This window comes from Aulostomus chinensis, chromosome 6 (genome assembly GCF_037954235.1).
Source record: "Aulostomus chinensis isolate RoL2024-O1b breed Wild chromosome 6, RoL_Achi_v1.0, whole genome shotgun sequence".
In the NCBI taxonomy this organism is placed as follows: domain Eukaryota; kingdom Metazoa; phylum Chordata; class Actinopteri; order Syngnathiformes; family Aulostomidae; genus Aulostomus; species Aulostomus chinensis.
The window spans coordinates 25,630,583-25,654,647 of record NC_141325.1 but is presented as its reverse complement, the minus strand read 5'-3'; the positions used below and the strand labels follow the sequence as shown (position 1 = coordinate 25,654,647).

The 24,065-nt window shown below is 42.5% G+C and overlaps 2 protein-coding genes across 2 annotated transcripts; one reads left to right on the top strand and one right to left on the bottom strand.

Moving 5' to 3' along the window:
* Window positions 1-75: 75 nt before the first annotated feature.
* Window positions 76-12,234, top strand: rab11fip1a (RAB11 family interacting protein 1 (class I) a). Its single transcript, XM_086207181.1, has 6 exons — window positions 76-826; window positions 5,583-6,019; window positions 6,155-7,097; window positions 8,245-9,975; window positions 10,278-10,383; window positions 10,707-12,234. The coding sequence occupies exons 1-6, from the start codon at window positions 477-479 to the stop codon at window positions 10,905-10,907; spliced, it is 3,768 nt and encodes a 1,255-aa protein (XP_086063307.1). The 5' UTR covers window positions 76-476; the 3' UTR covers window positions 10,908-12,234.
* Window positions 12,235-14,482: 2,248 nt separating this feature from the next.
* prlhr2a (prolactin releasing hormone receptor 2a) lies at window positions 14,483-18,066 on the bottom strand. The gene is made up of 3 exons (XM_086207182.1): window positions 17,856-18,066; window positions 16,221-16,688; window positions 14,483-15,248 (listed from the first exon to the last, which is right to left on the bottom strand). Exons 2-3 carry the CDS (start codon window positions 16,673-16,675, stop codon window positions 14,612-14,614), a joined length of 1,092 nt encoding a protein of 363 aa, XP_086063308.1. The 5' UTR covers window positions 16,676-16,688; window positions 17,856-18,066; the 3' UTR covers window positions 14,483-14,611.
* Window positions 18,067-24,065: the final 5,999 nt, after the last annotated feature.

The following is a 24,065-nucleotide window of genomic DNA, read 5'->3' as shown; positions in this document are numbered from 1 at the left end:
TGTCGTGACGCCCCCTTCTTCGCTGTCCAATCACGGACTGAACTTAAATATTGACAGGTAAACTAGCCAATCAGAAACTTGAATGTAGAGTATAGGTGGCAAACTATAAACATCAGGGAAGTGACTGAGCTGTAACTTAGCCGAGGCTCAAAACAATATAATCGTGATGAAAGCGTCTTAACGCCATTAGATGTAACACAGCCATGTGTAGATAGCGCTAACTTGGCTAATGCTACCTTTAAGAGTGTTCCTCGAGTTGACTTAGATATAGTATTACACGAAGGAGGAGAAGGCATGACGACATCAACCTGAGCTTCCTGAACCGAAGACAAGCTAGGTAACCTAACACTCCACCCCCAGAAGACGCCGAGTTGGGAAACAGAGCAGGAAAACGGTTAACCATTAGCTCGGCGTTGTGAGATATATTTACAGGAACCTCCAAGATAACGTTTGGTGAAGCTTAGCGGACTGTCGCGATGTCCCTGGCCGACCAGAGTCAGCAGTGGTTCCCTACGAGTGTACAGGTAACGGTGCATCAAGCTCGGAACCTGCGGGTCAAGGGCAAGAATGGCACCAGCGACGCTTATGCCATCATCCAGGTGGCTAAGGACAAGTTCTCCACCTCTGTGGTTGAGAAAACCGTGGCTCCGGTGTGGAAAGAGGAGGCTTCGTTCGACCTGCCTCTCTTCCACCCAGGCAACGTTGAGCGCTGTACGCTGTACATCATCGTCATGCATCACGCCTCAGCGGGGCTAGACAAGTTCCTGGGCCAAGCTGTGATCAATCTGCTGGATCTCCACAGCGAAACGCTTCGCAAAAAGACAGAGTAAGTGTAAGCTGACACTTTAGTGATGAATAATTAAAGCCCGACCCCCTGCCACGAATCGGATATTTTGTTTTTGTTGCGAATGTTTTCTACGTAGTTCCAGTGTGTCATCCCAGGAAGTCTCAGCATCAGCTAGGGAGCACTTCAGTACATCATGAACCAGAAATCAACTAAACTCTTGGAGCAAGACCCCTCCGAACAATTGCAATCTTAAATGTTCTCCAGCAAATTTCTCAGAATATTAATCATACGTTTGAAAAGTAGTGCTCAACTTTATGAACTTGTCAGTTGACACTGAAAGCTGCAGTTTTCTCATGAGTGGCTTAGCCATCACTTTGTTTACATTTTGGTTTTTCCATTCTTATGATTTTTGTTTTACTTGTATGTTTATTCAGTGAATCTGATTTAATAAACCAATGTTCTCAGAGTATAAGGTGTATTTTCAGGAGTTTATCAAGCCCCCCCACAAACATAACTCATTTTTAAATTTTTTTTTTTATGTACAGTTATAATCCAGTGATCACTCTTATTGTAGTCATTCAGACATAGCGCCTTCAGAAGTAAAAGGTAATTTTACTAAAAAAAAAACCAGACATAGAACCACTTGTAAAAGTTTGCAGTAAGACAATGCCACAGGTCAGAGTAATGGACTTAAAAAAAAAAAAAAAAAAGCCTTGATGACAGTACGCACAAACCCACCAGTATTTACGTTGGTATTTAGGTTGTGGCCTGTAGCATTGTCTGGCTAATGAGGTCAAGTGTAGCCCCAGCCACAACAAGACACAAAAACGAACAATCCCGTCTCAGCATGGCACATTTTGTCTAAATAGGTCAAATACAGTTTACTTGAATTGGATCACACAGGCGTTTCTCTAAAAAATCATTATCACAGCGATGGAACCTCTCCCCCCTTCATATGCCTTTGAAGTGTTTCAGAGGAAAACCAGAAACTGCTTCTGGGAATACAGTCAGATTTTTCTAATCTCAACTCTTCCTTCTGTCTTATCTCTGTGTTTAGACCAACTTGGGCGTTTGACTGAAACTTTCCCTTTATGAGCATGTGTGAGGCCATCTCTGACACGGCCTTGCTCGTTTCTCACATAGCCGCTGTTAATCCTTCACATTCCCCGGGGCCATTAACCGGTTCACAATACGTCTGCTCACACACAAATGAGTTACATGACTAAGCTTGACATTTGTGGTTTGACCAAGCATGGGTGTAACGTGGGTGTAACATGGGTGTAACAAGAGCTAAATTAAACCTGTAAACTAATGTTGAATATGGATATACACACCCTCTTATGTAAGGGAAAAATCCAAAATAAATGAATGTTTATTATAGTCTGTGTCAGCTGTATTCTGCACTGGTAAACCCTTTGCAGCTTTGCTTCTAATTCTGCAGCAACCTTTGGTAAAGCCAGAACGAGGTGGTGGTTGTAATGGCTCAACCTGTGGCGGCTTTGATTTAGTGCTGGAATTATCTCATGCACTCAGTCATATCTGAAATGTTATCTTATGTTTGCTTCGCTTGGATGGGAAAGGTCATTCACTCATTTTCAAATATAAACAGCTCCACTCCCCTGGTGTGCACTACTCCCTCTGTAATAAGGAGGATGGGTATTGAATGTTACTGATTTCACCTCGTATGGTTCAAGATTGGGGCGGCATGGTGGAGCAGTGGTTAGCACTGTCGCTTCACAGCAAGACAGCAAGAAGGTTTCTGGGTTCGTCTTTCTGTGTGGAGTCTGCATGTTCTCCCTGTTCCTGTGTGGGTTCTCTCTGGTACTCCGGCTTCCTCCCACAGTCCAAAGACATCAAGAGGAGACGAGGTTAATCCATACTCTAAATTGACCGTAGGTGTGGCTGTGAGTGTGAATGGTTGTCTGTTTATGTGTGTTGGCCCTGCAATGGACTGGCAATCCATCCAGGGTGAACCTGCCTCTTGCCCAAAGGCAGCAGGGATAGCGGTAGTAAATGGGCGGACGGATGGATGGTTGAAGATTACTCAACCATACAAGGATCTGATCCCTTAACATGACGTGATACTTGAGACTTTCTTTTTCCTCTGGTAAGGGTGAGTGTTATTATTCAGATGGTTATTTTCTTGTCAGTCAGCTAATTGTTGCAACTCTACATATTTTAGAGTTATGAGATTGGACCAGTCCTCACTGTTGCAAACTTAAATAAGTTTTTTTTTTAAATTTGCCATATCAAGCCACAAAATATATATGTTGCAAACAAAACGCGGACTAGTACTTCTACAAAAGCTAATGATCGGATATTTCAATACAACTAACATTAAATAAAAAAATCAAAACTATGAAGTTGTTCATATGTTCGCTGTGATGTGAGATAGTTTGTATTTTGCTGTTTTGAAATATCTTAATTTGGACTTCTTCTCATTGGATAAACATAAGCCCTCTTGTCAATCATTACATGTGAAGGAGAAGTACATGGTAGTTAACAGAGGAACCTGTCCTGCAGGAAGAGTGAGAGCGTGCATCAGGGGATCGGCACATTATTTCTCTGCTTAGAGTTTAGAAAATGAACACCCTGGTAATAATCACAGCGATGCATAATGTCCCTACATCAAAGGCATGTCATGCTGCAACGTGACCAAATACCTGCGAGGAACGACAGGTAGTTTGAGCTGGAGTGTTCTGCCTGTCCTTGTGGTGGTTAGACTTAGTTAGCTACGGTTTGATTTGGCATGCCCCACTTAGGGTGGGAGATGGGGAATGTTAGAATCAGACTGATGGTAAGATTCATTACATCACGTCCAGCTGCATGTTTGGAAATCTTGAAGGAATGTTGGTTCACTCCCATGCTTGTATCCTGACTTATTCCCTGAAGAGCCCGTCTGAATGCCTGTTCCATCACAGTAAACTCCATTTGAACTACAAATAACTGTCTACTTGATTCCACTCCAAGTGGTGTATTTAAATTCAGCGACAGAAATAAACTCAGTTCATCTATTACAAAGAATTAACTTTAATCAAGGCTAGATGTTACTATATAGCGGGTTCAGCTGTTGAATAAAAGTTCAAAAGGCCAAAAGCCTTGTAGTAATGTGTTAAAATATGAGTTTCCTCTTATAATAGTAAGCAGAAAGCATCTGTATGTAATGACTCGAACTACTTGTTTTTAGCATGAATGCAGAAACGGTGCTCCCCTCCAGAACACTCCTGCCTTTCCTTTGCTGACCATAAGTGCTGATCCTGTACAACAGAGAGGACATGACTGGGGAGGTGGAACAAAAGCTGTAATTGTTGGGCTTTATCTGTAGTTGGCTTGGTACTCCCAACAGGAACTGGAACATGCTTTAACACGGGACTAAATATAGTTACAACTAATTATGGTAAATATGATTACAGGAATTTATTGTTTTTCACTTAAACAAGAAATACTTAAAGAGGACCGGCAAACTTGTATTTATTTTTCAAATAAAGATTATGACTGTTGTGGCAAAATACAACAGTGTTTTTACATTTGAAAATGGTTCAAAGTTCCATCACCTGCTCTGAATCAGTCAAGTCTGAATGCTGTTGTAGAGTTGAGTTCGAATGAATCCTGATCGATACTGAGAGCTCTGGATTCCAACGTTACTGGGGCTGCAGCCGACAGCTCAAACTGATGAGGCTCAGGACCACTGTGGTCGTCCATCACACTGATGTCTGCTTCAGGGGATCCCGGAGGGGAAAAATTCCCCCTCCCCACAAGACCTCTCCGTGGCAAAGGTCAGGGGGCTTTTAACTAGGTCATGTACTGGTCCCTCAAGTTGACTGGTCCCTCAAGTTGACTCTCATAAGCTTTTGACCCCCCCCCCCCCCGTTGAAAAACTGTGACCATAAAGGGACCATATCTAGACAGAGAGAAGGGATGTAAATCAAAACTCAATCGTACATTGGCTCCCATAGCCAAAACCTGATGACTATTGATGCATTGTGATTTGATTCAATCCTGGGGTCTGCAATTTGAAACGAATTACAATACTTGTAAGGTTATTCTTGGCCACGGACCATCAGCGATGATTGCGTGGTTGCAGACAGCCAGCAAGCAGTGAGGCCCGGTTAGCAGGGCAGATGTCCAGGTACGCTAGTTGTGGTCAGCACCGTCCAAAAGCAGCCCCATGTGGTCCTCCCCAGACTCGGCTCCACTTCATGATAATGGATTTTTTTGCAACTATCCGATATTCTATTTTTTTTACAATTTATTTTTGTCAACATGTGTAAATGTTGAGAATTGGCAAGTGTTCTTCTTTACTTCCAAAACATTTGTTAAAGCCCATAAATCACATTTTGTTTATGAACAAGAGACTTAAGCAAAACTACGAAAGTATAAGTCTTCTTATCTTACTGATACCGATATGATTGAGAAACTGCCCAAAAAATCTGCCAGTAGAGATGATGTGCCAGTATAATAGTGCATGTCTATTTTTTAATATTTGGTACAAAAAAGCGCACTCGGCTTCATCATGAAGGCCATTTTTCACCTTCGACCTCTTAATCATTACCATGAAGACAACGTCAAGCCTTTTGTCCTCGCAATGGCTTGACATCAATAAATCACCTTTTTGTCCTTTTTCATTGTTTAGTAAGGAAATTGTCATTAAGACCTGAGTTAACATGAGATGATGTACATGGGGGGGGGCAATGTTGGAGTGCTGCAAATGACACAATATCTAAGAATGCATATTCTCACAATCTTGCAACAAAACTCATTCTACACTATTTATTCTTTCTTTTTGTCATTTTAGTTGGTTTAAGTTGGTGGACAAGTCTGGAAAGGATGAAAAGCAGCGTGGAGAGGTGCTGCTAGATATCCAGTTTATGAGAAACAACATGTCAGCAAGCATGTTCGACCTTTCAATGCAGGACAAACCGCGCTCCCGCTTCTCCAAGCTGAAGGACAAAGTCCGAGGGAAGAAAAAGGATGGCTTCTCAGACTCTGTTTCAGCGATTGTCCCCTCTGTGAGCCAGGGGTTGACAGACAGCGAGGGAGAGGCTGATTCAGTGTCTCTTAACCAAGTTCCAGGAGTTAAAAAGAAATCTAAGCTCAAAACTCTCTTTGCTCCCAAATCAAACTTGCATCGGAACACGTCACAGTCCATGTCTACACTGGGTTCTCTTCCTGAGAAGAACTCCTCTCTCAGTGGCAGCCGCTCATCAGGCCTTAATGTAGACACCCCTGAAGGTAATGTAACTACTCTATAACCTGTTTGCTTCTTTGTTGACTGTTATATTCTTCCTCCTCTTCATATTACAGTTTCAATAATGGTGTTTTGAATGTCAACACTGCCATCACACTTCACTGTCTTTACTCCCGCAGTTAAGAAGAAATTCAAATTCCTGGGTCATAAGCGGACTGGCAGCACTGACAGCAAGGTGTCTCAGGGTCCTTTCTCCTTATTGGGTCGCTCCAAGCAGAGTGCCAGTGACCAGAACAGCCTGTGCATCAATGGTAACCATGTGTATGCAGAGGACGCAGAGCCCAAGACTGGATCTACTCTGAGCCTGAACAGCTCAGGTCAAGGATCAGCAGAGGATGTACACAAACAGACCATGGATGTCTGCACAGATTCTTTCAAAAGTGTCCCGGTGCCTTCCTTCAGGCAGGAGACTCCAGATATGATAATACAGGAGCAACAGCGCCATCAAGAGGAAGAGGAAAGAAAGGCAGCAGAAGAAAGGCGCCTAGCAGAGGCCAAGTGGCAGGAGGAAGAAGAGGAGAGATACAGAGCCGAGGCCAAGAGACTGCAGGAGGAAGAGGAGCGCAGGCAGATTGAGGAAGAGACAAGGAGGAGGCACTTCCTTGAGGAGGAAGCAAGAAGGAAGAAACAAGAGGAGGAGGAGGACAGGAGAAAGCATGAGGAAGAACGTCGGGAGCTGGAAGCAGCAGAGAATGAGAAGCGTGAGGAGGAGAATCACAGACTAGAGGAGCAGAAAAGACAGGAGGAGGCATCTATGAGTGACAGGCTGTCATCTCTGTTTGGAATGATCAGAAAGAAGGAGGAAAAAAAGGAGGAAGCACAGAAAGAGGTGAAAGAAGACTTACCCTCCTCACAAACCCCTTTCAGTGACTGGAAGGATCCCGATCAACCAGTCCCCCTTAAGTCAACTAACCCATTTGAGGACATTTCCCTCAGCTCAGGTACCCCAGTTACCAGTAATGAAACTCCTGATGATCCTCAAAGCTCCAAACCCAACCCACAAACGCCCTCAGCGATGCTCTTCCTCAACCGTACTACCAAAGTGTCCGCAGTCAAACCCAGGTAGGCTTTCTCCTCATTATTCTGCAATAATATCATGTAATGATTCCATGTTGGGACACAGGGGGTGCCATTAGCTCCATGTGTGCGCGCTTCTCTGAGACTTACTTCGCTGGAATTGGCATACTACCCTCAGAGGGCCCACACATACTGTCACATTTTAGTTCACAAGATTTATTCCTCTACTAAAAATAAATTTTAATTCTGTAATCTTTGTTATGGGGAAGGTTGCAATAAAATGCAGAAAAAATGTTCAGGAATAATAACACAGCTGATGGGTTTCTGCCCACTTCCAGTTAATGAACAGTGAAACTTTGGAATTCCGCAACTCTCTGTCCTCTTCGTGTTGTCTGCATTTCCAACACAATGTGTTCCTGCCAGCGGTTGATGGACCCGTTTGACCAGTTCTGTTTCCCTTATGATCAGACTGAGAGGGTGTGTAGGGTGTTTGTGAAGATGTTGTGGAACAGGTTGTGGACTGATAGTGCTCGTAAGGAGGGACTTAGCCACAGTCTTTCCTCCTCTGTGGACTTATTGTGTGCTTGGATTTTCTTTCTAGCTTCTTTTTGGACTTGTCTTGTATTTGAATTATAATGGTAAGCAGCTTGTTCTTGCTCTGATCAGTGACATCTGATGGTTTGCTGGATGGTGCATTTGGAACCGTACATTGTTTTGATTATTCACTTGCGATATTTTGTTATATGTCAGGTTTTACAGCCTTCTATACTAAGCAGTAATTACCCACTTAGTGGCTTAATTAAATCAGTGTTGAACTGTAGTTTTTCTGTCTAGGAAGTAATTTATCAATACAAACAAGGTTCTACTAAAAATAGTAACATGGACGTCTAGACGTGCAGAGCTTCTGTCTGTATGCTGTTAATACACATTATATGGCAGTAGCATTTTCAAGTATACAAATGTGTGACAATGCTGTATAATTGATAAGATTGTTGTAAGATAAGGAAACTTAAAGAATGGTTGTAGTTGAACAGCTGCATCGTGGGGTTTGATGGGAATTAAATGATGATTTGGATTTGTTGATCTGAGAATTGTTAGTTAATTTGGTGACGGGTTGTACATTGGTGGAGGTAAGGTTGGGTTCTTTGATGGTCACACTGATATGTAGGACTTTGTTCTCACTCCTTGGCAGATGGGATCATTCTGTGACGTCTGAACAGACTGACTTCCCAACCCTCAGTCAGGAGTCTCCTTCCCCAAACACCTTTGAATCCACCCTCTCTAGTGTCCCATCAGAGTCTCCTGAAACTTTCTCCAGCCTTCATGCGTCTCTGGCTCCACCGAACCTAAGTACAAGCCCCCCTGATTCCCCTTGTGGCAGCCTTGAAGATTTGTCATCAGTGGGATCTTCCCCCACCATGGCAGATAAGAAGAGAAGAGCCCCCTTGCCACCCTTATATCCTGTATCTGAGACCCAGACTGAAGGAAACCATGTGTATGACCCTGGATACACAGAGCCAGATGGATCTCAACAAAGCAGGAAACCCTCTCTACCACTTCCAGATTATGAAACCCTTTTCCCCCAGAAGAGACATGGGGTACAAGGGCACACTCGATGGGACCATATCATTGCTGAGGTCAGTCAGAGACACAGAGACATTCCACCTGAACTTCAGGGTCCAGAGATGAGTGTAGATGGCCCAGAGGAGCATCAACCCAGGCTCATGTTTTCACCTCCACATGAGAGTCCTTATAAGCCACAACCCCCAGAAGCCAAACCTTTGCCATCAAAAAAATTTGCAGCCCCAGCTCCCCCTAAACCAGCTTTGTCTCCATTCTCCAGATCAGAAGCAGATTCCAGTAAAAGACAAAGCCAGAACCCTGTACAGGCTGACCAGTCTCTCAGTCGGCCGAATGCCTCTGTAGTGCCGGGACCTCTGAACACTGACAAGTCAAGCAGGGCGAGTTTTTCAGGGATATCCATAGATAATGCAAGGAAGGGGTTGGCACCCACACTTAACAGCCAAATGGACTGGGACACATCACCAGCACCACCTGACCAAAGAAAACTCACTGCAGACAATGAAGCACCCACTGCTAAACCTAGACAAAGGGCGAGTACTAAAGAGCCAGTTCAACAGCCTTCAGCTGCCACATCAGCTTTATCTAACGCAAATATGAGCAGCAGCTTCCAGACACATTCTCACTCAAGTGTGAGTGACACGGAAAAAAATCGAGAGCCAGCAAGAGAAAACTTTGTAGAGTTTGACCCATTCCCAGCCACAGAGCTTCTTGATAAAGACCCATGGGCACAACCGAAGCCAGACCGAGAGGTAGACTACGTTTTTACGGGAAGTTTGCAGAAAGAGAAGAAACCTGAAGATCTTGGAATGACGGCAGATGATCTTGACAAAATTTTCAGTCAAGAGAAACTAACAGATCCATTTAGAAGTGTTAATGGCAACGATTCAAGCAAAGAAATGGAGGAGGATTCAAAGCAAATCAGTCCTGTTTTCAAGAGGAAAAATTCACAAAAACGAAAGCCAATCGTTCCTTCCACCGCTCTCTCAAATATGGCTTCCAAGTCTCTACCAGACCCTGCATACAAAGAAGAAACCACCCGAAGCAGAGATAATCCAGTTCTCCCAGCAAGAGATCTTATGAACAAGGTCGATACACAAAAGCATCAACCACAAGTGAATATTTACAGCGGAGAGAATCCCTTTGATGCTGAACCTTTCACTGCAACATCCACTGTGACTTCCTCGGAATCCCTCCCAGTAGTTATGGAGGAACCAGCAACAGAGGCAGGAGTGTTGTCTGGAGGGAAGCCTCCTTTGCGAGCGTGGGTCTCACCCTCTGAGGTTCAGCCTGTCAGTTCTCAGAATAGCAGTGGAGGTGGGCTAGCCTTAAGTCTACGCAGGTGAGATTCTACAGGCTGTTTACAAAGAATGCATTTGTGGACTGGTGCCTTGAATGTGGTTGCTGCTATTTGGGTAAACAAATCAGGTGTTGGGATTTACCCTGGGTGTGACTCTTCTGAAAGCTTTCTGGGAAACTTGAATGACAGCGGAGTGATCGGAGCAATTGGAAACACAATGAAAATTGTTTATCCCTTTTGAAAAGCAATTTCATGTGACATTTCATTGCTTGTTGCTGTTCATTCTCACAGTGACTTTTGCTGTCATTGAGGGCTTCACACTGATGTGTACTATTTCTCTACAGGCCTCATCCGGTGAAGCCCATGAACACGTTTGAGAACCAGCACTCCCTGAGCAATCCTGCCGTGAAAGAGCAGAAGTTCCACTATGGCACATCCGGGAACATTAAGGTACTGTTGACATAAAATACATAGTCACGCCAGAACACCTTAACAGATTTGACTTACCCGCTTCAAGGAACATAAATTCATGATGAAGAGAACTTGCAAAGCTTTCCTGTTGAACTTGATCTGGACGAAATGGTTTGATATTGAGTCTGAAGTTGGCCCCAGACATATTTTTATGACGTCTTCAGTCAGTTCTGATGGTCCTTAGCTGCGTTGTCCTTGAAAGAACACTTATAAAAAAAAAAATTGGTCAGTTCTACATGTAATTCTACTGTCTACTTTTTACATGTGTAGATTGTTAATGAGAATGTGTACACTTTGCACAGGTGACAGACGCGGTGGGAAGTGGACCGTACACTCAGCTGACACAGGAAGAGTTGATATCCCTGGTGGTGAAGCAGCAGGCCGACCTGTCGAGGAAGGACGCTAAGATCGGTGAGCTGGAAGAGTACATAGACAACCTGCTGGTCCGCGTCATAGATGAGAAACCCAGCATCCTGCACTCCCTCAACTCCAAACCAGTGTAACCAAATGGATGTTGTAGGAAGAGTCCTGCTCAAGGGCGCAGGGTCTTTCTTGGTGTGTTTGTACGTTTCTCACTGTGTACTAAGAGACACAATCTCTATGATGGTCTTAAAGCATTATGCACTTTTTTAGTTTCGATGTAGTCAAAGACAGATTTGTTTGAGAATGCTGGAAACTGTCTCTGCAGTATGTGGTGATTCTGTAATACCAAGCAAGTAAAAATCTATATGTAAGCAAATGAATGTATTTGTTTTGACAGGAGAGGTACTTTTAATGTGCTTTAAAAACAAGTTTAATGAGAATTTGTTTAACTTCTATGCCATCATTCCTAATTTATGCACCATCAGGAGGAAGGAATCTCAGATTTTCTCTCCACATGTTTGTCTGAAAATCATTAGCTTTTTCCAAGCCATTTATGCAGGTGGAAATTGCGATGATCTCAGAGCCCCATCAGCTGAGTCAACACTCAGACTGATTTCCCCCCACCCCCGAGGTCATTTTGTCCATGTGTTTATTGTTGATTTTTTTTCAATTCAATCATTAACTTAAGTCCTTCCTCATGACTGGACAATCGTCTCCTTGTCTTCCAGTCTTCAAGATATTGTGCCTTTGTTTTGAGGTATTATTTAGAAAACCAGCAATGAATGAAAGCAAGCAGCTACTATTTACTGCATTGCTCTTGCAAATAGATTTGTTCTGTTACGTAGCCGGTGCACAATGATGTAAAAAATATATATATATATATATATGCAAGAAACATACGGACTCAAGGTCTTCTTATAACAATGTGAGAATTTGGTCACGATGTTGTTTTAATGAAAGTGGGAACGATCTGGGGCACTATAAATGTTCTGCATATCAGTCATAACCAGCCAGCCTCGTCTGTGAACACGAATGCGTCGATGGCTTTAAGCAGTATAATATCACTGGATGTCTTTGCAGAAATCCTATTAATATTTACCTTGAGAATGTAGAGACCTGTGCCTTCCTACACGCCTTTTCCATGACTTTTCCGTCTGATTTGCTGGATGATTTGTTGGCTACCTCTCTTCTTCCTCTGGGGCTGCAACAACGTGCAGAATATTAAGAGTAACACTGCAGTCACAATGAAACTTCTGACAGAAGTGATGCTGAGCAAAATGTGGTTTTATTTGAAATAAAAACACTAATTATTTCATCATATCGTGTTGGCTGTACATTTTTAAATAAAAGTCTATATAGTTACTTTCCAAAGCATTCATGTGAGCTTCAGTTTGACTCTACTGGTCGACAGATCTTGTTAAAGCTGTGTATTTTTTCCAGCTACACAAAGTTATTGAATGGAATTGCGACAGGGATTATAAACGTAATAATGGAAACAGAACAATCTTACTTTGTGTATACACAAAGTGTGTCGCACAATAAAGTAATACCACACATCCAAAGCAATGAGTATAACTGATTTAAGCACTACCATGAATGTTATCACTAGCGAAACACCAGACGCAGGGCCCTAACAACATGATTCACAAATTCTTTCTGAAGCAAACGGTGAGCTAATGCTGACTTTCATATTACTGTACTCTGTGTTTTTGTTGTTGTTTTCTGGTTCTCATGCAGCTGAGTTTGGTCATAATTAAGATAGAGAAGTATAATTCAAACCAAATCTAAAAAAGTAGGGCATTACAGTACTTGATTCTGCAAGTAACAAAGCATTTATTCATTTCACTGTGTTGGCTCTGGAGAAAAAAGTTTTTCTTCAGGTTTCTTATCAGTGGTTGAAAACTAAGACCAGAATCAAAGATGACAAAAAGGTTTTCAGGGTTTAACTGTCAGCGTTTGCACTTTTGCATTGATTTTCTCTCTGAGCTTCAGTACCGATAATAAAAACCTCACTTTGGTCCTGGTGGAGCTGGAGGAAAATCTCTGTTATCCATAATTTGATATCTAAAGCAGAGTTATAAAAAGGCCATTAATTGGCCCACCTGGAGTCATCAGGAAACAGCGATGTAGCTGTGTTTCCTCTCCAAACCAATAAACGTACAACCCGCGTCTCATGGTGACATTTCTAAGTGCTGGCATGTCGAGAATAAAAAGTCTTGTACCTCCATTTAGGCTCCAGGAACACCAAAGTCCATTTCATAGCTTCTAGATGTCCACCCTCATATCAAATTCTCTGTTGATTAGTGTATAGTAACTTACAATATTCGGAACAGCTTCATTGTAAAAGCTACAAACTTTTAAAACAGGAGGTGGGAATGGAATGTAAGGACCCTGGCTTTCTTTGTTAAACAAGTAAATAACTAACTAACTGAATAAGAAGCATCTCAGCAGCAACACAGAACAACATCTCGAGCGTTTCCACACACGGAAACAGCTTCAACTGAACGATCAGTACAGGGAAAAGAGGATTTTGGAGTTGTTCTACTCCTCATTTATCAGTTTTGAGGATTGTGAATTTCTTGTTTAATTGCGTAATTGTAGGTAGTTCATAAAAAAATTTGATAATTGATTCGTTACTTATTCATTTTGCATTGTCACTGATATGCAACAGTTTCTCTTTAATTATTGAATTACTTTGTTTCTAAAGGGAGGTTCTGGATTAGTTATGACCTTTCTCAGTTTAAGTGGGGTGGCGGTATCAAGGGTTGATCTGAGTTCACCGTTAAAACGAACAACAGATCACATCACCACGTACATATTGCTGGTTATGCAGACATTCTGTTCCTTCTTGTGGTTTTTGTATTGAATTTTAAGTCACTACAGTTAGATTGACTGAGTCACACTGTATCTTTCTTCTTGTGGCAACATCTGACATCAAGGATATTCCTGTATTTTTGGTCCAAAACTGATTTCAAAAATTGTTGCAATGAACATGCCTAATGGAATTTTTTTTTTTTTAAAAAACAACGTTTCCAACAGAGAAATTAAAAATGATTGTTACTTAATGGCAGGCAAATCCATGTGATTCTATCTCCATAAACAGAGTAATCCACTGTCAGTCAGCTGTGTTCAGGCTTATTTTGGTCAAAAATAAATGGACAAGTCCATCTGAATGAGTCTTTTCAGTGCTAATTGGGTTGCACGCATTTACATGTGTCAACTCCAGGCCACACCCACTCAAGCTCCCACCATACAGACTTCAGTGGTCATTATGTGGATATTACTGTGGTATTATACACACTTTCCAGGAACAGTTGAAAAAAATTTCATGTCCGCCATCTGACACTTTGTACAATTGTAATCAAGCATTTATTCAGAAAGTAGAGTTTTCCCTCTCATGCCGTTGCAGTCTTCGTGTGAACACTTAAAGACTCACAGTTTGGTGTCTTCAGGCCCATTTTGTTCTGCTGGCAGTCAGATCACATGATTACGACTCTACTGTACAATAACAGCCCCACTGAAGTTCATACTATTTCAATACTGAGCTCGGGGGCCAGCTGGCCTATGACCTCTCTAAGCATAACCAGTGAGTTAACAGCTGTAGGTGACATAGCCACATGTGACAAAAGCAAGAAGTCATTTGGAGCTACTAGGGTTATACATAGACTTTTACGAACTTGGATAATCCAATGCTAAACGTAACATAGCTGTTTATGTAGTTTTTCTTTGCTGCCTAAAACCCTTGCACACTTTTCCATGCCGTATCCCTCTGCTTTGCCTCTGCGCTGCGATGCTCTGAGCCTAACATGGTGAGGCCAGTATGAAGTGTTGAGAGTCCAGAGCTTCACAGCACTACGCTGGCTGTGGCACAGTTATTGGCGGAGATGCCAATGCGGCGTCGGCATGTGAACATTTTGCGCAGCTCGGCACGGAATCGATCGTGCAGCCAGGCGTAGAGGAAAGGGTTACAGCAAGATGAGCTCATTGCGCACAGGTGACAGAGCAGCTGAATGAGCAGGAAGTAGCGCTTGTCAATCAGGTCAATGTCAATATCGCGGAGTACGTTGAAAACACTGATGGGCATCCAGCAAATGCCGAAAGCTGCAACTACGAGGCTCACCAGGCGGAAGGTCTTGCGTTTGCGCATGCGCTGAGCCTCCGCCTGGCTTTGGGTGTGGTGGCCAGGTACAACGCAGTTCCGCAGTTTGACAGAGATGCACAGATAAGAGATGCAGAGCGCAGACAGAGGCAGGACGTAGGTGATGAGGAGAGTGCTGTACGCATAGGCCAGCCGTTCTCTCTCCTGACCCATCCAGAACTCCTCACAAATGATGAAGCCCTCTTTCTTAAATTCCACATGGTAGGTGTGAGCCACAGCTGGAGCCACCAGACCGCAGGACAGCAGCCAGATGGCAGACAGGAGGTACGTGCAGGCCAAGACTGAGATGCGCTTCTTCAGAGGATGCACCGTGGCATAGTATCTACAAAAAAAAGAGGGGAGGCCTCAATTCCCTTAGTCAGATTAGAAGGCAAATAAAAGTATGCACCACTGATTCCACAGCAACTGAACCCAGCAAGAAATTCACTGTTTGAAAAACAAAATGTACCAAGTGTCACACACCTCATATCCAATTCAGCTTGGCCACTGTTTCCAAGGACAACAGACAAAGAGGGATTTGGGCTTTTAGCGGAGAGTCTCAAAATGTAGAAAGCCTCATCTTTGTGCCTTTGTGCAGTGTCGCAGTACAGAAAGAAAACCACTTTGAGACATGTTATCCTTGAAACTACTCAGGCATAAGTTTGTGAAAAATGATCCCAGAATGCTGTTCAGGTGTTGAATTAAAAAATGTGAGAGATTTTTTTTTCCCATTTGCAGCTTTTATTCAGTCGTGCTGTTCTCTGTTGTACACCTCTCAGTCTAAGAACTGTCGCTATGAGGTTCTAGCTGTCAAAGCAATGAAACCAAACAACTAAATAACATGCTTGTGGTGTCCTCGACTCCTGGGGATTTTCCCTTCTTCAGAGAATAAGAGGTTACCATCATGCTGTACTGCCACACTGTACATAAGCTTCATATTGTGGTATGTGATCTGATGTTAACTGCTCCCCATTAGTGACAGTTCTGGAGGATGAGGCCTGTATGAAATAGAACATCATTTATTGATACTCCAGATTCTGCGAGTATAGCTGCAGCCTTTCTGAACCTTGTTCCACCGGCATTAGATGATGAAAATGATCCAATCCGGGAGATCCGATCACACAGGATACAGCAGGGGTGGTTCTGGGGAGACGTGTGAGGGATGAACTCCATAGAAACAGGTCTTAGAGGGCTATAAATGATCTGTTTTATTTTTAGAGTTGGATTCATTCAACATCCATAGTTACCATCTCATTTCTGTAATAAGATGTCTACACTTACACTTTGTAGCAATCCTCCGGCTCATGTGACTTACCTGTCCACACCGATGGCAGTAAGAGTGAAGACTGACACGTACACTGTCACTGGTTGGATGAGATACACCAAGTAGCACATGAAACGTCCGAAAACCCATCCGTGTGGGTTGAAAGCGTAGGCCAGAGTGAAGGGGACACACGTAGCGCACATCAGCATGTCAGAGAAGGCCAAGTTTCCGATGAAAAAGTTGGTGACATTGTGCATCTTACGGGTGCGACAAATGACATATAGGAGCAGGTAGTTGCCAAAGACGCCCACCAGTGCCACCAGAGTGTAGCAGGGAATGATGAGCAGCTTGAAGGACTGCAGCAGCTCCACACCCACAAACTGGGAGCTGCGCTTGGAGGAGTTGTTCTGCAGCACCACCTCAAAGACCCGACCAGTACTGTTCTCATGGGTCATGACACATGGCGGTGTGAGCTCAGTGGTCCAGCCTCTTCCGGTGCCTTCCATCCCAAATGTCGACCTGGCGGGGGGGGGTTCAACATTGGTCAAATGCTGCATGATGTGGCATTTTCAGATAAAACAAGCTCATCTCTGAACATGGCTGCTCATGTTTTACGTGTATTAATTCATTTAAATTCAACAGAAATGTTTCCTGTCTGTAGCTGCAGATACGGATGGATGTGCATCTTAATGAACATGGTCCTCTCTGCATTTACTGGTCTTGTTCATCTCTTGACACCTTTTCAATTCTGTTACACAAAAAAAAGAAAATCCATCGCTTTACTGTAACTCGGTGATGGATACAGATGTGCGTTTTTATCTCGCCTGGTCAGTTCTACCCTCATGAATGGTGTTTATCATCATTAGCCTGGTGTATTTCACTTATTCAATCAGATTATCAACATCCAGACGAGTAGTGACATCATGTGCTGCTGCATGAATTCATGTGACCTTGTTTTCCTATGTGGACGTGCAGCACAGGAACCATTCACATATTCAAAAATATTCACAGCTGAAATTTAGTGGCAAGAAAACTGCAATACAACATGAGACATCCTGACATACAGCATGCAGTAGTAGCATTTTATGTTTTACCCATGAGAAGTATTGTGTCTATTTTTTTTAATGAGATTGAAAACGACATATCATATTTACATACTGAGTGAAAAAAAAACCTGAATATGGGGAGGGGGGGGGTGTCTAGCTGACCTATAAGGGAAAAACTTTTACAAATGGTAAATAATGATAATTAATTCACATTCAATAGATACCGTATTTTCAGAGCAGACTCATCTAACTATTAGTTATGTGTTGGAATCATAGATTAACGGTTGTAATTGCACTTATCTTAACATTATTTTTTTATCAAATATAATCATTTTAACATGTTTTATGTTTAAAACCTACCAATGAAAGGCAACAGCGGGGCAACATTATCAAGGTATGACGCTGTAATTTGCGTCTCAAGTCAACTAGAGGAAACGGTTTCGTTTGTTTCTGTCTTTCTTTTTTTTAACTTGGGGGTCAAGAATGAAGTTGAATCAGAAAAAGAACTCAATAAAACTCGACTTCCACCGAAAAACATTTCAAAATGGTTTGCCAGGATGCGGAATTAATGTGTGTAAATCGACCCCACGTATGAACATGCCGATATCGTCACGATCTGAGCGGAACAAAGCAAACCTACCGTGTGTTGAAGTCTTCTCTTCAGTGGAAGATCATCATGGACGGACGCGCAGGAGAAGCGGACTGACGGGGATCGAGCGTGGAGAATGTGCGCGCCGCTGCAGAGGTGTGCGTCTCTCGCTCTAGCGAAGCTGCAGAGCCACCAGTCTCTCTGGACCTTGACCACTCCAGGTATCAGCACTGGTTCACTTCGCATTTACCTCCACAAGCCTACTTACTGTCCGTCTGTCCGTCTGCATTCCGCAAAAAGAAACTACAAGGCTGATTTTCGTCCAACTTGGAGGGGCGAGGCATGCAGTCAGTGTTGAGTCGATCCGTTTAACATAAAGGTATACATTATTTATTCTTACAATCCCAGAGTCCTTAACCCTAACCCTAAACCTAACACTAGACAGGTGAAAGCCGTTGTTAAACAGGTGATGTCCAGATGGATGCAGCGTGGCACGACTTTTATACCTGCCTGTGAACTTGATTGGCAGCTCCAATGACCGAAAGAGCTTCTGACGTGTCCCTGTGGAGGACGAACTAGTTTGATATGTAAAGAACTGGCAGCATACCTAATTCATCTATTGTTTGCATTCCTACAAATGGTTCACAATTTGAACAATTTCTGATCAGCTGATGGTGTTCAGGGGGTCAAAGGAGCCATTTCAGCACATATCCATCCGCCTGACGAATATCACTGATGAGTGATGGGCTGTATGCCTGTCACCCAGCTGTCTGAATGAAGGCTGCAGAGATATACAGCTAATGTGTTTGAACACAATCCTTCATTGGTCACAAATATTTGCAAAAGGGACTGAGGGTGGACTGATAAGAAGCTGACAGGAAGTGATGACGAACACAGTCAGACGTTGTGCCGCGTTGAACGGCGCTTTCATTTGAGCAAACTGACTTTCTCCTTAACAAGCCAGACAGAAAACAAAGGCAGCCGACGTTTACTGGACTGATTCTGAATCACCAGGCCATCTGTACCGTAGGAGATCTTGTTGTTGTGATGTTTTCACAATGCGGTTCATTTAAAGCTGCAACAGTTTGGTTGTGATCATTGGAGGTTAACTTGTCTTGCTCTTCTTCCTGCATGCGCCCAGTCCCCAGGCAGAAGGATCTGTCTGAACTTAAGTAAGACAGAACTTTACCTTGAGACAGCAAAATGCAGCACTCAGCTTGACTTCAACATGTAAACAAGTCTGTTTCAACTTCACAAAGAACCGTCACAGAGCACCAATAAAAACCTTACACTTTGTGTGGAGGATATTATTGTCGTTTGACTGCGATGTCCCTTGTGTTGGTTTTAGACTCAATCATCTCCTTAAGGTTTTAACTGAATGAGGCACATGCAGGGCAGGCTTTGGAACAGTAATGGCACGTTACACTAGACACGAAGACCACAGAGTACTTGGAGACCTGCAGTTGAAAAAAGTTATAAAAGAAGTGGGATGGAAATCCTGGGCTGAAGTGAGGACTATAATAGCAGCTGACGGAAAGGGGGAGATGTTCTGTGACTGCCTTATATGCCACAAAGTGGATAGGTTAGATTTTATAATACTACAATGTGCCATTACATAAATGCTGACAACTTGCTTGAATACACCTTAACAATATGTCTGTTGTGGGATGACTGGATAAGTAAGAATCTTTGGGCTTCAGATGGTGGCCTCTGCGCTCACAGCGTAAGAAAGCACCTGCAAGGTCAAATACACCGCCGGAGGGAAAGTCCACACACTGAGCAATAAAGATATGTATTCAAGTGGCTTTACATATGAATATATACTCTGAAAAATACATTCAACCTTCAAGATTGTCTCTCATTATGATGCCTATCCTGTACAACAACAGTTATATGAATATTGGATGTAAATATCATGATTTTTGAAAAGACACTGATATAAATAGAGATGCTTTTGTCTGGATATCGCATGCATCTGCGAATGAGTGAGCTGTTTTTGTTGGTGAAAGGTTTAGACCAGCCATTTCTAAATATAAGAATGAAGTGGCCCACATTGAGATCTGAAATTCTTCTGCGACAACGCTCAAGACTCAAATGGAATGTTTCCCAATGATATTTTTATTTGCTCAAAAGAGCACAAGAGCAAGAACACACACAAGTCCTCAGCAATGCAGTGCAAATCACAAAGCTTCACAGCAGTAATGAGTGCAAATCATGAGTTGGAATAATTGTGAATAAATTCACTTTATCAAAGCCACAATCTATGTGTGTGTGTGTATATATATATATATATATATATATATATATATATATGTTTGTGTGTGTGTGTGTGTGTGTGTGTGTGTGTGTGTATATATATATATTCAATCAGCAACATTTTATGGCAATTTTAAACTTGGTGACAGAACTGAACATTTAAATCCTTGTACATATTGTAAACGTCCCATGGTGGCTCACTTGCAGTAACTTTATAGCCCACCAGGGGGCTGCAGCACACACTTTAGGAAAACAGGTCTGTAACAATGAAATTTTGTTAGCATCTTCACTAATACATCCATCCATCCATCATCGTCGTCTTCAGCTTATTCCTTTCTATTAAGGGTCGCGGGGGGGGGGGGGGCTGGAGCCTATCTCAGCGTCTATGGGCGAGAGGCAGGGTTCACCCTGGACAGGTCACCAGTCCATCGCCAACATACAGAGATGAACAACCATTCACACTCACAGTCACACCTACAGTCAATTTAGAGTATCAATCAGCCTCGTCCCCTCTTGATGTCTTTGGACTGTGGGAGGAAGCTGGAGTACCAGAGAGAACCCACACAGGGACAGGGAGAACATGGAGACTCCACACAGAAAGATCCCGCGCCCGAGCCGGGGCTTGAACCCGGAACCTTCTTGCTGTGAGGCCACAGTGCGAACCACTGCACCACCGTGCAGCCTCTTCACTAATCCTACTGTATATTTTTATAACTCTCGTACAACATGTTCAACTGGATTGAGCTCCACAAAATTTTGCCCCAATGTTTCCTCGCTGATGTAGCCCACGGACTCAGGTGCTGCAGAGACACGTTTTATATTTTTCCTGTAAAGTATTGACTTTATTACATGAACTTTAGGGTCAGACGTTCATGTTTCCGACATGATGAATGGGAAAGAAACTCTTTCAACATCTTTCAACATTTCATCACGTCAAAGAGATCTCAAGCAATTATCAACAATCATACATCATTCTGATCATTCTCAACTTTGGGCCTGTTGTGTTTCAGTAAGGAGGCCAAGAAAAGCTGTGCTGGAAATAACTTTTAAATGCTTATCTTGAATAATTTTTGCATTTTCTCTGGGTGACTGAACTTGTTTCCTCATGATAACAGGATCATTGACCAAGGAAACAAAAGGCCAATTTCTCAAGACGATTACTACTTTTATCACATGAAAAGTATTAAGGATCTCTTGATGAAGACCTCAAAAATGTCGGACGTAATTACAGCTGATTTCAGCCTTCAAGATCACGGTTGTGATTGTTTGCAATCTCAGAACTGAACATGAACCTTAGCGGTGGTACTCTGGTAAATTTTCTCAAATGAGGAGGACTGATCCCAACATTATCTTCAACGATCACACACACACACACACACACACAGAGCAATTTCTGCCTTGATTGAAGTGTGGTCAGCGTGATCAATACTAGCTACTCGATGTACCCTCAGGTGAAATCAAGCCGCCATCTGTGCATGCTGGCTTGCTCTCCTGATCTAAAGTCAACACAAGGCTCAGGAATAACCTAAGAATCAGCCTTTTTTGGACTTTTTTATTCATCAGCCCAATTATTTCTCCTCCTGAAAGAACAAGCTAACGGCTAATGAGGCAACAGGAGGGTAACTGGTTCAATTCTCACTTCCCCCAGAAGATCATGTCGAAGTGTCCATGAGCAAGCAACACGTTCTCTTTCCCAATGCGTCAACAGCCTGACTAATGGTCAGGGTGTCCTTGGCGTCACAAGCAGACTCATTAGGCACCCGTTTATGTTAATTTTTCTCATTTTGGGGAACCTGATAGACTTACATAGAACTCTCACAACGTCTGAAATTGACTCCACAGGAAACGTTTGGAACGTCAACTGACTCTTTGTTGTCATGCGTCATATGACGTTGTTATTTGGCTCTTTTGTATGGTTTTATTTTCAAAAGTTAAAATTGGATTCTGTATGTAGACACCGTGTTTACATACAGAAACCAATTTTTATTTGATAAAACTCTTACGTACATTGTAAATGAAGGGTTTCTTTTCTAATTCAACAGTGCTTGGCGTCATTGTATGTGACATCATTTGTTTATGAAACACAATAAATGACAACTCAATTATTGCTGAAGTGAGAAAATGGTTATTTAATTTTTTGAGAACGACTTGACTGGAAAGACCGCGTGGGTTCACACCGGAGCAGTTTCTCTGGCCAGAAGCTTCGTGAGGTTGCCATGGTTTTCTGCGTCATTTGACGTTGTTACAGTTTTCGCAGGGATTTGCGCTTTTGCTCCAAAACCACTGTGAAGCTAAGTTGTGTGACGATATATCTGCTACGTGTTTTATGTAACGTGATAAATTACTTGCATGGTTTAAGTATGGGGGTGAAGATTAAATCGCCACCATTGGACGGCACTTGAAAATTTGAACGTTAACTTTTATTGGGGGTGGACTCTGCTCTGTGTGAAGTTGTCAAGCAAGGGGCTGTTCTTGAACGGTTTGTTCAGCACCCATCAGTACAATTAAATACTTTTCTTGAATTATACTCTTATGGTGCTTTCAGAAGTCCACCAGAAAGATAAAACCTGGTCAAATGCAGCACCACCACCTGAACCAAGGGTGGGGTGGAAAAAGAGAGCCAGGGATGGGAACGTGTTCTCTCTGAGGCCAAGATCAAGCAGGAATCAGTCAAATCAGGCTCAGTATTGTTTTTTCAATCAAGATATTTTGATGATCTGATTTGATTTGATATGTTTATTTGATCCTATTATTCCTGAAATCATTAGTCAATACAAAAAAAATGAACATATCGATCAAAGACCAAAAGGTGTAGACGGAAACCAGGGCTTATTTTGTCTACCCTTTTAACACAATGTCAGGCGTTTCTGTTTGGCAAATAAGTCTCGTAAGGCTAAACACCACACTGTACTGTAATGAATATATATAAAATATATAATTTAATATGTGACACCTCATAGGCAGATCACCGACTGGTCTTCTCCAGACTGCCTCTCCATCTAAATATGACACAGTGAGCTTGCATATTAACACATGCACTGGAGCAGTTGTGACGTTTGAGTGCCCGCCCAGGTTGCTATCAACCATGGGATTCCTCCTTCAGAGTACAATAGTTATACTGAGATGGTTCTTACACTGTAAAAAAAAAGAAGAAGAAGAAGAAGAAGAAGAAAAGATATCCACAGAACTATTCTTCATAACTTAAAAACTTAGCGTGTTTTAAGATCATTTTGTAAGAAAACTTTATTTGTTTGGAATCATAATCTCAACTTGTCTCACTCAAGTTCCAATGACTTAAAAATCGAAGACAATCAGGACACGAGTTATACTGTGTCTTTTTTCTTTCACGGTGTACAAGAAAGTAAATTCCTTTGTACGTCAGTGTTTTCAGGTCACTGTAAAAAAAACAACTTCATAATTACTTATCAACTGTCATATGTCTATTTGAAGGTTCGTTTATAAACTAGCGTGTAGCTACCCCAAAGAGAAATAACAACGATAACAGATTCATCAACACTGGTTAAGTCATCATTGTGACAAAAAAACCTTTACAAAGGGATCTTGCAAGAGTCTTAGACAGAGCTCAAAGCTTCATGAGTAAGAAAGTAGCAGTGCAATCCAATTCGTTCCCATATTGAAGCAATTAGCTCATCCTCAATATGCGTTTGTAACTGCATGTAAGCAATATAGCATCAAACGTGTGCAATGACTCAGCATCTCTTTGTGCTAAGCTTGCAGGGATGCTCGCTAAAGGCTCCACACATCACCTGATGGGTGGAGCTCTGTATGATGGTGGGCACTGATTATCCTCGCTGTTCACCCAAGGTCAATGGAATGAAAAGGAACAAGCACAGCACCTCCATCAAACCCTTTCCTCCAGTCTGTGTCTCAGAGCTGAACAACATACAGCATCAAAAGTGCTGTTAGAAAAAAGTCAGAGCGTCATGTTTTACAATAAAGAAATAAAAACAGACGATGGTCTCACGTTTTTAGAGCTTTATTTCT